This window comes from Triplophysa rosa, linkage group LG6, assembly GCF_024868665.1.
Source record: "Triplophysa rosa linkage group LG6, Trosa_1v2, whole genome shotgun sequence".
NCBI classification, from domain to species: Eukaryota; Metazoa; Chordata; class Actinopteri; order Cypriniformes; family Nemacheilidae; genus Triplophysa; species Triplophysa rosa.
The window spans coordinates 13,335,533-13,351,768 of record NC_079895.1 but is presented as its reverse complement, the minus strand read 5'-3'; the positions used below and the strand labels follow the sequence as shown (position 1 = coordinate 13,351,768).

The window sequence follows — 16,236 nt, the reverse complement described above, 5'->3', positions numbered from 1 at the left end:
TCAGCGGTCCCCCTGTATCAGGAGGCTCCTGGGATTCATGGCATCCTCGGCGGGGGTGGTCCCCCCTCGGGTCGATGCATATACGACCGCTCCAACACTGGCGGCAGAGTCAAGTTCCTTGGAGAGCGTGGCACACCGGCAGCAGGCGTTGGTCACACGCTTTTCTGCCGACACACCCTAAGGGGTGCCGTGTGCAACGGGTAAGCAGTGTCGGGGGCTTACATGAATCGCCCGACGCCTCCTCCTCTGGAGTCAGCAGGTGATCAGCTCCCTGCGAGCCACACACATCCCAGGCGTCCTGAACCAGACAGCCGATGTGCTCTCTCGTCAGTTGACTCCTTGCGGAGAGTGGCGACTCCCTCCCCGCGCAGCCGGCTCATTTGGGGGCAGTTTGGCCAGGCACAGGTGGTCCTGTTGCCTTCCCGAACTCCTCCCATTGTCCACTTGGGTACTCCCTGTCCGAGGACCCTCGACACGGATGCCCTTGCGCACAGCTGGCCACGGGACAAGCGGAAGTACGCTTCCCCCCAGTGAGCCTCATTGCATAGGGCCTGTGCAAGGCCAGGGAAGAGGAGCATCAAGTGGTACTAGTTACGCCCCTTCGGCCTAACCAGGACTTGGTTCTCGGAGCTGAGGCTCTGACAACAACTCCCCCCTGGCCGCTCCCCCTGGCGAACAGCTTCCCCAGGGGAAGGGGCATGTTACGGCATCCCAGGCAAAACCTGGTCTCCATGTCTGGACGGGATGAGGAGATCCTGAGTGACCCACCCCCTGTCCGGTTGGGACGTCACTCAGGCTAGGGCTTCGGCCACTGGGCGGCTATACGCCCATAGGTGGCGCCTCTTCTCGTCCTGGTGCTCTTCTCACCGAGAAGACCCGCGGAGTTGCTCGGTCGGGTACGAGCTGTCCCGTCCTCAAGAGAGCGGGGGAGTAACCTCTCCCCCTCCACACTGGGAATGTATGTAGCCGCTACGACCGCTCATCATGACCCAAGTGCTGGGTAGCCTCTGGGACAGCACGGCCTGGTCATTAGGTTCCTAAGGGGCGCGAGAGGGTGACCACCTTTCCGCGCTCCGTACCCTCTTGCGACCTAGGTGGTGGGCCCCGCCCCCTTCGAGCCTCTCGGGATTGCTGCTCTTTCTCAGTCTTGATAAAGACAGTTTTCCGCATGGCGCTCACCTCCAAGAGGTAGGGGATCTGCAAGCACCCTCCGTGTCCACAGATTGCCTAGAACTCGGGGCCGGGATTCTCACGTTATCTTGAGACCCCGCCCCGGCTACGTGCCCAAGGTTCCCACCACTCTCTTGAGAGACCAGGTGGTGAACCTGCAGGCGCTCCCCACCGGGGAGGAAGACCCAACCTATCCGTGCTGTGTCCAGTACGCGCACGGCGCCTCTACTTGCACCACACGCAGAGCCTAGAAGCTCTGAGCAGCTCTTTGTCTGTTTCGGAGGTCAGCAGGAGGGCTGTCTCCGAACAGAGGCTGGCGCACTGGATCGTGGATGCCCTCGTTAGGGCATACCGATCTCTTTTCCTGCCCATTGGGGGTGAGGTTCACCCCTCGTGGCTGGCTCAGGGCGCCTCCCTGGCAGACATCTGCGGAGCTGCGGGTTGGGCTATGCCCAACAACTCTGTGAGGTTCTAATACCTATGCGCGGAACCGGTGTCAGCCCGCATCCTGGCAAGGTGTGGGACCGGCAGCCGGTAGGGCATACGCCTGCGGAAGCCCTTCCCCCTCCGGGGGGAGCAGTGGCGATCCCGCCTCACTTCTTTCCTGGCTCTGCTTCATTTAGTCATGTCTTTCTTGGTCCTGTAGCAGAGCCATGGCAAAGCCTTTGGTTATGTGTGGAGAGAAACATATTATTGTCTTTTTGACAATAATATACATTCTCTCCAGTGTCTCGTCTCTGTTCCCGCCATCTCGTTTCCTCATTATCTTTCCCTGAGTGTTTGGTGTTCTACACCTGCCCCATGTCGTTATCCCTCGTTTGTCTTACCTATATATACCCTCTTGTTTCTTTGTCCTGTGCTCGTGTATTGTACTATGTTTGTAGTGCGTGTACTTCGTTCCGTTCCTGCTCCCCGTCAAGTTTTGGTAATTGTTTATATTATTCTTGTAATTTTGACCGTGTTCTGTCTTGCCCCCTCGTGGGAAGTTTTTGTTTTATGGTTGTTGCTTTTTCCTCCGTTTAGTTTTTCCCCATTGTGGGTGTTTTGTTTCTGTTTTGGTTTAAATAAATATCTGTTAACCCCGTCATTGCCATTGCCTGCCTGCATCTGGGTTCTTCCACGCACCACCCGTGACAGAATACACGAGCCACTACGAACCCAGTAGGCAGCATGGGCACGAGACGGTCCCACCAGGCTCGCCTCCTCTGCGGCATTCGTCAGGGGAACGATGACATCGAGGACTATCTGTATAGGTTCCTGGATGCCGCAGAGGAGGATGTCTTCGGGGAGGAGGAGGTGGCGGTGCTTTTTAACGCCGGTCTCAGGGACCCCCTGTCGCGGGCGGAGATGCGGTCGTTGAGACCGCTGGACTTCGATGTCGTGTGGCGGTACGTCATGAACCGACCGGAGTCCAGGGTCTCAACACGAAACTACCACCCATCTCCGCTGGCCGCCATACAGGAGGGTCAGACCCTGCAGATCGGGGTTTAGGCATCGCCACACCGCTCCTCTCACCCCTGCAGCCTCGCCACCAGTAGCCTTGGTGGCAAGCGGGGGAGACTGAGTCCTGGGGGTCCACCTCCGAGGAGTCCCAGCCGGAGCAGCCGTCCGTACCATCCTTTCTCACCGACCACAGGCGGGTGGCTGGCGAAGAAGAAGAGGCACGGCGGGCAGCGTGGTCTCCTTCCCGGCCGGTGCAGCCGGCATCCAGTCCGGTGCAGCCGGCATCCAGTCCGGTGTCCAGTCCGGGCAGCCGGCGTCCAGTCCGGTGTCCAGCCGGCGTCCAGTCCGGTGATCCAGCCGGCGTCCAGTCCGGTGATCCAGCCGGCGTCCATCCGGTGATCCAGCCGGCTCCAGCCGGTGATCCAGCCGGCGTCAAGCCCTGTCCAGCCGGCCTTCCAGCCGGCGTCAAGCCCTGTCCAGCCGGCCTTCCAGCCGGCTCAAGCCTGTCCAGCCGGCCTTCCAGCCGGCGTCAAGCCCTGTCCAGCCGGCCTTCCAGCCGGTCCCAGTCCGCGCCAAGCCCGGGAGACTCCCAGGGCAAAGACTGTCCCCCCCAGGCTCCTCCTAAGTCCCCCAGGACTCCGCGCCCTCGAGCGCAGCCGGGGACTGGGACTTTCCCCACCCCCATGGACTGCCCCCTATGGGCCCTTGTTTGGCCCCACCCCCCCTCCCTGTTTGTTATTTTTACTGTCCCACCCTAGTCCTGTTTTTTGTGTCTTGTCTGCCCTTGATTTTTTTTCTTTGTTTTGCCTGTCCTGTCTGTCCCAGTCGTCTTGTCTCGTCCGTCTACCCCTTGGTGAGCACCTGGAGGTGCTCATTAAAGGGGGGGCTTCTGTCATGGCTCTGCTTCATTTAGTCATGTTTTCTTGGTCCTGTAGCAGAGCATGCAAAGCCTTTGGTTATGTGTGGAGAGAAACATATTATTGTCCTTTTGACAATAATATACTTCTCTCCAGTGTCTCGTCTCTGTTCCCGCCATCTCGTTTCCTCGTTATCTTTCCCTGAGTGTTTGATGTTCTACACCTGCCCCATGTCGTTATCCCTCGTTTGTCTTACCTATATATACCCTCTTGTTTCTTTGTCCTGTGCTCGTGTATTGTACTATGTTTGTAGTGCGTGTACTTCGTTCCTTGTGTGCCTTGTTCGTTCTGTTCCTGCTCCCCGTCAAGTTTTGGTAATTGTTTATATTATTCTTGTAATTTTGACCGTGTTCTGTCTTGCCCCCTCGTGGGAAGTTTTTGTTTTATGGTTGTTGCTTTTTTCTCAGTTTAGTTTTTCCCCATTGTGGGTGTTTTGTTTCTGTTTTGGTTTAAATAAATATCTGTTAACCCCGTCATTGCCATTGCCTGCCTGCATCTGGGTTCTTCCACGCACCACCCGTGACAATATTTGCATAACTTCAATTTGCTGTTTCTCATTAGCAATGGAATAAAATACAGGTGATATATTTGTGTTGTAATTCACAATATAAAGAGCTGTTTGCTTTGACTTTATAGCCTATACGTTAGGTTTAGAACGTGGTGTTATCTGTTCTGACAAACAGTGGGAAATCATTTGTAATTTGGCAGTAAAAATACATTGTTTTGGTCTTTATTGAGCTTGTGTGTTAAAAAAGGTAAAGCATTAAATGTATGTTAAATGTGTGCATTTGTGTCAAAGCAACAAGAAATGTGTTAATTGTATTGCCTACACAGCTAGATGTTGTGATAACTGTAGTAAGAGTTTAGGAAAATTGTTAAAAGTATTGGAAAAATTGTCATAGCAATTGTAAAAAACTGTAAGTAAAGATCATGTCCCATGAAGATATTTTGTAGATTTCCTACTGTAAATATATCAAAACTTTGTTTTTGCTAGTGGATGCAGCAAAATCGCTAACAAAAAACATGCCTAAAAACTTCACTCGCTGCTGCCCGCTCTTTGGGAATTACCCACTCACGTTTGGTATCTATGTAAAGCTTAGAATGTCCGCTTTCGGGTACATCTACTCTCCACAACGTCATTACAGCGGTAAGCCAATAGAGAGTGTTAAAACAAACCTGTTTCTTCTTAGCAAAGGCCTGCTTCAGCGCCTCTGATTAACTTCAAAGGTGATTTTCTCAATATTTAGATTTTTTTGCACCCTCACATTCCAGAGTTTTAAATGTATCTTAGACAAATGTTGTCCAATCCTAACAAACCATACATCAATGGAAATCGTATTCATTCAGCTTTCAGTTGATGTTTAAATCTTAATTTCGGAAAACTGACCCAAAACGGACTTTTTGTCCAGGGTCACAAATTAGAGTGAATATGAGTGGGGCAGTGTGGTGTTTGTGACATATTCAGCATCTGCGACTCACTATAGACATTTTCATGGGACGCACATGCTAGCCCTAACTTCCGGTCTGTGTTTGGTTATAATATAAACATTTATTTTATATTTAATTGATATATTATTAAATTTTGTTAATATTTTATTGTATATTAATTGTATTAAATTAAATTAAAACTACTTGACAGTTATTGTTTCTTTGCAGAGGTCTACCGGAAATTAAGTTCGGGCTATATAACATTTGTTTATGTTGTTATGAACACAAGAAACTGCTTCTCCAGAGAGATTACTTCACGAGCACTTTACCATTTCATTTGAGAAAAGCTACTGTCAAACATGTACTGAAAAGGTCTTTGCCAAAGATATCAAAACTAGATGCACCATTCAAGCGCTCCAGGCACGTAGACACGTCCACCATCTTGGAACAGTCCACTGGCTTCACTCATAGTTTGCTAGAATGCCTCAACACCTGCGCAGCCATGGCTGTTCATTTTAAGTCCCAAAAAATTGGATACCCTTTCGTTGTTGTCATGTGTTAGTGTAGCAAATATAATGTTTGAGTTTGCACAACAACAAATATGTTTTCATAATCGTGCACAGTCAGCTTAGTCTTGAGTGTTAACGGACCGGCTTGGCAGGGTTGCCAGATCTGCGAAACAAAATCATTCATCACGAGTCTAACGTCCCTAGTCCAAATAACAGAGCTTAAAGGTGTCATGAACTGGCCGTGTTAATTGTTTTATACTGTTGTATGAGGTCTACTTATGACGTTCGTGTGGTTTTTACATTCAGAAACATCAAAATCAATAAGTAATAGGCTATTTTCTACCCGGGTTTTGAGGCCGGCTCGACAAACGCTCTGTTTTAATGGGCGTGCCGCATTGCCCACTGCCATGATTGGATAGCAGTTTGCGTAATAAACTGAGTTGGAGCCTTCTGTGAATTTGGTTAGAGACGTAACGTTAGGTTACACATTCGCCGTATTCGCACGGGATTAGTATTATCTGGGGACCTTGTGTGATTTATAAATGACCTCCCCACATCTGTATTTCATGTGACGCATTCGCACAGGATAAATGAAGCCTGTGATTTTACTCAAATTTACTGATTTATTTCCCGGATGTGATGGCAAGGCTTTGCGTATAGTTTGTATAGCCTATAGTTGTATGGTGTTTAATGATATCCGTACCTATCAGCATTTGAGACCCGTGAACGTGAACCGGACAGAAGATCACCGCGATCGCGGGTCTCAAATGTTACGAGAGTATCCATGATAAATAAACAAACGGGAGACTCCCGGTAACTTATGGATATGACCCAGCACCCGAAATAATACCAAAACACTTCAAAACAGCCTCCATTATTTGCAAACGGTGTATAAAACCTTGAAAAATGATATATGAGCCCGCCAAATCACAACGATTCGATTCGCCGATTCGCACGGGACTAATATTATCACAGGACCTTGTTGTTCATCAAAATATGGTAGGTAATATGTGGGGAAATTTTTACTTTACAAATTACAGACATGGCCGATTCACATGGGATTACGATCACAGACAACCTCTGCAATTATTAAAAATGACTATAGGTCTCCAGGTAATACTAATCCGAATAGGGACAGGGACTTGTGCGAATAGGGCTCAGGGCATATCAAGTGATCTCTAACAAAGCAATAGTGACGCATAGTACAAAAATGTTGTACTCATATAAGATTGCTGTGCCATATTTCTATCGGATCCAATATTGACGGCACGGCACAGCACTGCTTTTTAATTTTAGTCTCTCCGCAAATCCAGCGTCGATCTGTGCCTTGTTCACAAAGGAATCCGCAGTAATGTTTTACCCACGTGAGCTGGAATGTCTTTAAAAATAAACTTCAACCACGCATTACTAATGTCGGAATCCGAAGGAAGGTTATGCAGCGACTGTGTTCTTCCACAACCAGGCACTGACTCCACAATATTTTGCGATCTTAACGGCATGTTTATTGCTTGCTCGCTCTATCTGGTTCCGCGCAACTTGTGTTACTTCAGTACTGTCATGCGCGAACCAGTGGGCAGGGCTAGAGAAGTAGTCATTGATATTCTTCTGTGGAGGCGGTGTTCAACCTATCAATGACGTCACAGATATGTGCATTCCAGGACCTGGCGTTTGCTGGGCCTGGTGTCAATAACAGTTGTAATCTCAGTAACAAGGGCGTTTTCAGTTCTGACACTTACAGGATGTTTGCTTGAAGAATTTTGTTATATAGCCATCAATCTTAAGATGATTTTATTTATGAATGTTAAAGGACACTTACAGGATGTTTGCTTGAATAATTTTGTTATATAGCCGTCAATCTTAAAATGATTTTATTTATGAATGTTAAAGGAGCGATGAATTAAGACATCAATTTTAACACGTGCTTTTGTTATATTCCCTCTTATATAACAAAAGCACGGGTTAAAATTGATGTCTTAATTCATCGCTCCTTTAACATTCATAAATAAAATCATCTTAAGATTGACGGCTATATAACAAAATTCTTCCACTCCCAACCCGTGGATAAAACAAACAGGAGCAACAGTTACAATTTTAACCCAATTCACGCAAAAGCCACAGACTTGGCAACACAGACGGACTCGCACAGTTCCAATATGGTGGACGACCTACGTACAGCAACCCGGAGAAACAGATGCTAATGCGGCATCTAGTTTTGATATCTATGGTCTTTGCCTCGACCCGTCAAAATAAAAATCCAGTTTACTTAAATTTATGACACACCCTCGTGAAAAAAACGGTATATTATTTCCTTCAGTAAATTAAAGTAAATGTGCTAGTAAAATGATCAAAATACTACTTACATGTTGTAGACTTAAAAAAAAAAAAAAAATGAAAAAACATGAAATGTGCTGCTAACTGGTTTAGATTACCATAGTTGTATACATTATGTCCTATTTTATGATTTTTTCCCGTAAGGTTCAAAAACACTGTAGTATCTAGGTATTTTACTATAGTTTATGAGTAAATACTATAGTTTACTAAAGTATTGTTTCATGTGGACAAAAAATGGAAAACACAGAATCCAGGCAAAAGGAAAAAACGATTTTGCGAAAAAATTAAATGGAATTTGGGGAAAAATAAAACAGATATATAAGATCGATTTGAAAAAAAGCACTCTAAATGTAACAGAAAAATATTCTTCATGACTCATGTGCTACACATCTGAAACTTTTTTGAAATTTTGTGTGGTTATGTGTTGTTGCTCTTAAACCTCGTATCACACACATATTCAAACTTGGACCATCTTGGGTGAAGAATTATAATTTCTTTTAATCGTCCAGTTTCTAGATTATCATTAGGGCTGACATTTAAGAACCAGACAAGGTTATTCTTGACCAGGAGATATTACCCCTCTGCGAATCTATAATGTAGATTTACCCTCCAATGAGAATAGTTAAGCAGCCATTACACGTATGAAACAGGTGTCAAGTACTTGAAGTGGCCAGACCCTAATGAGAATGAAATGAATGATATATTTCAGTACACAGATGCTCGTCATTAGCCCTTCGTGCTGCTCATTAAGTCACTCCTCTTTTAGTCGGTGAGCGCCGTGGCAACGTAGAGACCACCTGTGTCAGGGAACCATCAATGCTGCATTAACAGCAGCTATTGAGCTTTGAGGGCTGTTCTGGAACACTCTATCGTCATGGTGACATGATGTGGCAGAGGATTATGCCGGAGCTCTGCTGTGGAGCCAGTGTAGAGATTGAGGGGTTTAGGGAATGGGGGGGAATTAGTGTCTGTGTATATTCTGAACCTGTTTGTTTTGGCTTCCCCCACTGTCACTCCATCCAGTGCTATGGAAAAATAAACAGAAACAAAAGAGGTATGATGAAGAATAATAAACAACTACAAAAGGAAGATGAAAAGCTGAAAATCTGTTATGACTGAGATTGTAGATGCCCCCGGAATTTCATTATCAATGAACCAAAACTTCAGGGTAGATCATTATAAAATTAACAGTTAATACCAAATTCTGATTGGATATGGTGCATATTTGCTATTGTAAAATAAACCTGGTACACCTGTAGCAGCAGTGTATATTAATGTGAACTATAAACCATAAATACCCTATGAATAGATAGATGGTTAAATAATACATATTACATGATTTGATTATATATTTTCAGGATTATTATTATTAACAATTGTATATATTATTAATTATAATTATTCATATTGGGCTTTATTGTTTAACTGCCTGTCATGGCGTACATTTCTTTTCAAAAACATTGACGTGAGAATTGATTTATTAGCCTGTAGACCACATACATGTGCATTGACCCACACAAACACACACACATTTGTTCATACCTGTTTTGCTCAGCACTATATTTAACCATCAATTACTCAGTGTGTCTTTCGTCACAGCTCTAGTACGTCATCACATTTCCGAGGCTCAATGGGAGTCCCTCTCTGATTTGATCACATCTGCTGCTTCAGGCGTGATTCCTCTGTACTATTTTAACATCTCTGTCCACTGTGGTGTTGCTCTCTACGTTATGTGCTATGTCGCTCTCTTCAGAAATCTCACTGCTCTTTTCTAAGCTGAGTGGCATGCGTCTGTGTTTTTTTCTCCAGTATTTCTCCAGAGACCGATCCTTGTGTTCTCCAAATGTTCTCTGTGGGCTCTAGAGTGACATTCTCTCACAACAGGTGATAATATACAAGCAGAGAATGAAACGGCTTGTGTAAATGACAGATTAAATTAAATTTGGCTCTCTTGTGCATACTGTTAAACCCTGCAGACAGTGATGCCTTTGAGTTATTTTGATATACATTTTGCATTGAATAATTTCAAGGAGGTCTATGAAACATAAGGAAAGCTACCCCTGTAGCATTCCCATTCATATTAATAGGATATATTTATAACATTACATTACACACATGCATTGGACAAACACATTTATTCAAAGTGATTTACAGTTCAAGCTATACATTTAATTGGGGTGTTGCCAGCGCCACTCTGTACCAAGTGAACTACAGGAATATTATATAATCTTATTTAGCTCTCTTAATTATATGTACAATGATTTTGACTTTGTTTTCTCTTTAAGAAAATCTGTGCACATACAATAAGTCACTTGAGGAGCAGGCCATAGTATTATAGTTAATAGCTTTTTTCTGTGGCTGCATGGGGCGATTGCTGGCACAGTATAGAGCAGCTGGCTGCTAAATCGATCCATTACCAATTCAAAGAAACGTTGATTGTCGCTCTATCAAAGGGGCACTCGAGCAGCTTAATCTAAACATAATGAACAAGACTATATTCTCTGATGAAAATGTAGGTGGTGCTTGCCAGTGCAAAACAGTGCCATTTTGCCAGGGGAGGTTGCTTAAGCATTCACTGTAAAAAAACGTAATTGTACAGAATTTTCAGGTTTTTTTAACAGATTTTCCAGGTAAAATGTAAAAAAAATTAATTTGACTGTTTTTTACAGATTTTTTTGAATGTATTTTTGAAATACAGTCAAACAACATAAAATTACAGAAAAGGGCAGCAAATTTACAAGAAAAACAGGAAAAACATGTAAATTTACAGGAAAACAAATTAATTTACAGTTTACTTCTGGCACCCAGAAAATTTCCCAGAAGATTTTATTTTTTACAGTTTCTTTTTGAAACACAGTCAAAAAAATTGGAAAAACGGAAAAATTACAGAAAAAGACAGCAAATTTACAAGAAAAACGAGGAAAACAATTCCTAATATTTCCTTATATCCTATAATTTTACATGAAAATATTATTTTACGGTATATTTCTGTCACGCCATCTTACAGTTTTGCTGCTGTGGCTAAAGTTCGTTAGTTTCACAAGTCAACACGTACTGTAAGTCTTTGTAATATTCTGCTGTCTAAATTTGCATTCATTCCACCTCCACTATGCTTCGGATTGCTTATAAATGTCGCATTAACTAAATTTAAGGTATCATTCATCAATGCTCCATAATATTATTAGCTTAGAATTAAATTGACTTATATGTCCAAATTGTGTTGCATTAAAGGGGTAGTTCACCCAGTTATAAAATTCTGTCATCATTTATTCTCCCTCATGTCATTCCAGACTTGAATGACTTTTTTCTTCTGTGGAACACAAAAGAAGATATTTTGAGAAATCCCTCAGTGGTTTTGTGTCTTACAGTGGAAGTCAATAGGGGCAAATGTTGTTTGGTTACCAACGTTCTTCAAAATATCTTCTTTTGTGTTCTATAACAGAAAGAAAGTCTACAGGTTTGGAATGACAGGAGTGAGAGTACATGATGACAGAATTTTTTTCATCCCTTTAAATCTAATAATGTCAACGGGTTTATGTGAGAATTTAAGGGGACGTGTTTCGTTGATATCATTATCTCAGTATTGAAACCACTGCGTCAATGAGAGGTTGTTTTAAAGTCTGTGTGTGTGAGAGAGATTAGGAGAGAGAAAAAAGATAGAGGCGCAGACAGAGGGTGACTCAACCATCAAACAAAAGGAGAAAGAGTTTAATTAAGTCAATTAACTGGCAAAACAAAAGGTGCATAAAAATGGAACCGCAATAATGCCATTTTTCCTGTACAACCAAAACCGAGAGGTACTCAAGCATTCAAGAAACAAAGACAGAACACTTTATAAAATACAGGTGAAGTGCTGAGGAGTCTCACAAGAATCCAGCGAATATGAATAGCATCAATTCAGAGGATAACCATGAAAAAATAATGACACAATTTCAAATGTTCTATTCACATCATTGCATGTAATTCAATCTTTTGTCCGTCCATTTAAAAAGCTGTGAGGGTCGTTCTGCTAACACACACACCACGTTAATGCTAATGAGGTTTAAGCTGTAATCTGGGACTCTGTCCTGAAACGTGACATTTATTCACACCCAGAACCTGAATAATACTGCTAATACAACAATGCAAATGCAGAGGGGAACAGAGAAAGAGCGAGAATTCTTCAAAGCCGCTGCTTTGGCACAGTGACAACAGTCTGAAGTGCAGCGTGACACGTGACAACAACATTTCACTGTCAAGCTTCATCAAAACCATCTTTCCTCTCTCTAACACATCTTCAACACATAGTTCATATCAAAGCTTTGTAATGTATTATTTCTAGTTATAAATGATGCATTTTTCATGTGGTGGGTCTCATTATAAAAATACAGCAGCAATTAAAATCTTCTTCAGTCTCAGCCAGCTAGCAGTTTGCATTAAAATAAATTTGTCAGTGTACACAAGGCCACTAATGATCAATTACGACACCCCTCGTGTACACAAATAACAAATTACAGAGGAATTAACATTTACTTCTGAAACAAAACAGTTAATGAATCAAAACATGATAAAAACAACATGAAACACAACACAAACTCATCATTACCATATATCCTTCCTAAACAATGTTATTTAATAATTTAGGTTTTATAACAGATTGCCACAACCAATAAATTCATGTGTAAATGTCTTCTGTCATGGAAAAGTTCATAAATTAAGCATCAAACAGCAAAACAATGTCAGCGCTTACATCTGTGTAGCTTGTCAACTATTTGTTGGTTTATTTTAAGGCTGAGCAAGAAAGCAGAGTGTTTCAAAGGTAAATCGTGACAGTCTGTGAAAATCTAATTTTGAGAAAATTTTTGAGCAACAAAGGATTTCAATGTTTGACATGGCCTTAATCAGTCAATATTAAAGATGTTAATTTTTTATTTTATCAAGGTTATATGTTCTTTACACTAGGATGAGTTTATGTAGAAAACAGCAAATCACAAAAAAGCTGGGTTTTCATAGACTGGTCACATGTTTTCTTGACTTTTAATACTACAGTCGTGGCCAAAAGTACTGGCAGTGACATAAATTTTGTGTTTGCAAGGTTTGCTGCTTCTGTATTTGTAGCTTATTTTGCCACATGTTTCTATGGTATACTGGATATCTTAAGTTAACATTTCTTAAGTTTTAAAGGCGTTTATTGGCAAAAACATAATATATGTAAAGAGTCAATATTTGCAGTGTTGGGCCTTATTTTTCATTACCTCTGCAATTCGCTCTGGCATGCTGGATATTAGCTTCTGAGCCAAATCCTGACTGATGCCGATCCTTTCTTGCCTTATTAGTGCTTTGAGATGAACACAATTTGTTAGCTTCTGCTTATCCACTCGCTTTTTGAGGATTGACCACATGTTCACTATATGGGATTGGCATCTGGGAGTTTTTTGTAATTATTTAAAATGCATCTGATCATTCTGCATAATAATCTATAAACAATGTGAATAAATGAACACCACAACAGCTTAAGCAGAAACTTTGCAAAACACAGCATTTATGTCACTGCCAATACTTTCGTCCACGACTATACTTTTGTGAATACATATTTTTCCAAGAGTAAATTTTGTTCAAAAATTATGACTTGACACTACTTATTAAAAACTGTTATGCTATGCCATGATAAATGTTTCTATCACCAGTGTGGATAGATTATTAAAAATTCACATTGAAATATTATATTATCGCCACTGTTTCACTCTTGTTTTTTTTTTCTGAATATCAGCATCATGAAACCAATGATTTGTATTTCATGGTTGTGACATCACATCTTCCCTGGTCCAATCATGTCTTTTTCAAGCTTGGGTGTGATGAATATATGCATAATAATATGTTCAGTCACTTATGTATGTATTTAACTTTTTGGGGATAATGGAAACTTGGATAACATCAATATCTTTCAATACACTTATAAATTTACTCAATGAGAGCTGATATAAACTAGATAGAAAATAGAAATAGAAAAGTCAGACATGCGTATTTATTGCAAACACTGACCAAAAACAATGTAAAAGCATTACAAACAGGTCTCGTTGCGTTTCGAGTCTTCCAAAGCCATACGATATCATTTTGTGAGCACCGCAGGTTTTAATTGCTGACGATCGCGCTCCAGGAATGCACCCAGTCATGTACGCTCAAGGTTAGAGCGTGACGCAATCGGAGCGGGACAGCCAGTGCCATTTTATAACATTAGCTAGCGTAATGACACAACCAGTCACAAGACACACTGACATGACGTTCACACACCGTCGGCAATTTTTTTATTCTGTCACTGTGTGCAGCGGGTCCGAGATCAGAGTTTTATGGCAAACGGAGAAGGGGATCGCTTTCGGGTCTGTTCTTTGGCCTTGGAACACTTGGAATAATTGTACTTTTTGAATAAACAGCATACGTAGCCGTATCTTCCTGCTATGCGTTGTGTTTTATATTGTATAACATACAAACTGTTAGGTTTAGGGGCGGGTTACGTGCTAAAATACGTCTAAATTGTGCTTACGAAATAATAAACGCACACAAAATACAACATCTGATTAAATTCAAAATCATTACACCCCAATATAATATAGTATGGTGATGTTAACGTTACTGTTGTTGGAAATAGTGATGCCGGGTTGCAATATGTACCTGATGGTAGGTATTTTGTGGCACTGCAAAAAGAGTTAGACCAGGTTGGAAACAACAGTTATGCAGATGTCCTGACACTCACGCCTCTGTTGTTTCACAGGTCAATCACTATGTACAGCTTATCAATAGAGGGTAAGCACGCGTAGTCACTTTCCCACATGAACACCCCGGAACGTGCCCCCTTGAGTGGTAAAACACGCAAATGAATGGTTACAATATCAGGAAATGCGATTTCGCGCAACATTTGAGTATCCAAGAACACCTGATTCCTTTGTAAGTCGTAGGGAAGTCGTAGGGAAGTCGTAAGGATCACCGTCGAGACCAGCTGCTTGTAATTTCAGCAAATAATTGTGTGTTTTAATCCCGGTTTCTTTATTTCTCCTATTGAAAGTACCCATTTTGCTGAGTGTTTTACCACTCAAGTAAACGTGTCCCGGGGCGTGTTCACGTGGGAAAGTGACGTCAATTAACGCCCTCTATTCTAAACAAAAATGTCACGTGACACTGCCTCCAAATTGGACACACATACATTAGCCCACATTCATAACGCAAAATTGTCCATTAGTCACAACAGCGCACACCTAATATTGTTATGAAAATGAAAACAGACTCACCATACACAATAGTCACCATGGAGACAGGCATGACCAGAAGTCCCAGTAGCATATCTGCCACTGCCAGTGACATGAGGAAGTAATTGGTGGCATTTTGCAGTTTTCGTTCCAGATTGACAGCCATGATTACTAAGATGTTTCCAGTAACCGTAACAATGACCACAACCAAGATCAACAGTGCAGCCCAGTTTTTTTGAGCTAACTCCTGTTTGCTCGTCTCACCGTTGCACCTTTGCCACGACAGGAGTTCTGTCCGTTCACTGGAAGTTCCACTGCTTGATAGATTAGGAAAGAGAGATGCTTCGGTTTCAGCCAAGCTTCTGTTACAACCATATGAACTGTTATGAACCGCATTACCCAGCATGATGTCTGGGCTGGGTGTCCAGTCATCAAACGGCATCAAATTTGAGGTGAAGACAGTTTTTGGCACAAGTTTTGAAATGTTGACATTCAAGTTCATACTGTCCCTTATTAGCATTCAAAGACTCTCAAAATGCTCAAAAAGTGTTACCTCCCAAGTTCTCCCAAATGATGTGATGGATCCCCTTTTCTTCATGGCATCTTTCATAAAAGCGTGTTTGTTTCGTTCAGTCCTCTTTGACTGATGTCAAAGAAGACACGCTTGCTACAGATTTCAACTCAGCAAGTGTCTTTTTCTGTCACCGAAAAAGCAGGAAAATTGAAGAACACAGGAGATGGAGTGCTGTTCCCATAATTCCAGCATTTATGTGTGTTTGTTCTGTCTGTTAAGGGAAGTCTCCTCCTTGCCGTTCTCTGTCAGAACACAACAGATTTTATGAGCTGGGTGACCTGACAGTCGTGCGCACTCTCTCTCTCTCTCTCTCTCTCTCTCTCTCTCTCTCTCTCTCTCTCCCTTTGCTCAGGCTGTGTACAGAGCCTTGAGATTCTGGTCTTCCTCAAGCCAATGATCATTCTGTTCAAGCCAGCTGTGCTGAGAGAGAGAGAGAGAGAGAGAGAGAGAGAGAGAGAGAGAGAGAGAGAGAGAGAGAGAGAGAGAGGTGTGAGTCAGGGGTTTAGTGTAAGTTCCCCTGGTGTTGCCTCTTTTTTCTGCACCTGTGTCTGCAACTAGCAAGATGAAGAAGGGAGTTTATTTAACGTGACAGGCAACACACAGTACACACTCCAATTGCTAAAGGCATAATGAAAATGTGATAA

The 16,236-nt window shown here is 42.5% G+C and overlaps 1 protein-coding gene across 1 annotated transcript in view; it reads right to left on the bottom strand.

Annotated features, from left to right (window-relative positions):
* The window catches only part of htr2aa (5-hydroxytryptamine (serotonin) receptor 2A, genome duplicate a), a 29,892-nt gene extending 14,011 nt beyond the window's left edge, over nt 1-15,881 (bottom strand). Inside the window, exon 1 of the mRNA XM_057335255.1 lies at nt 15,061-15,881. Within this exon, the coding sequence (XP_057191238.1) occupies nt 15,061-15,538 (478 nt within the window). The 5' untranslated portion in view covers nt 15,539-15,881. The remainder of the gene's footprint in view (nt 1-15,060) is intronic.
* Nucleotides 15,882-16,236: the final 355 nt, after the last annotated feature.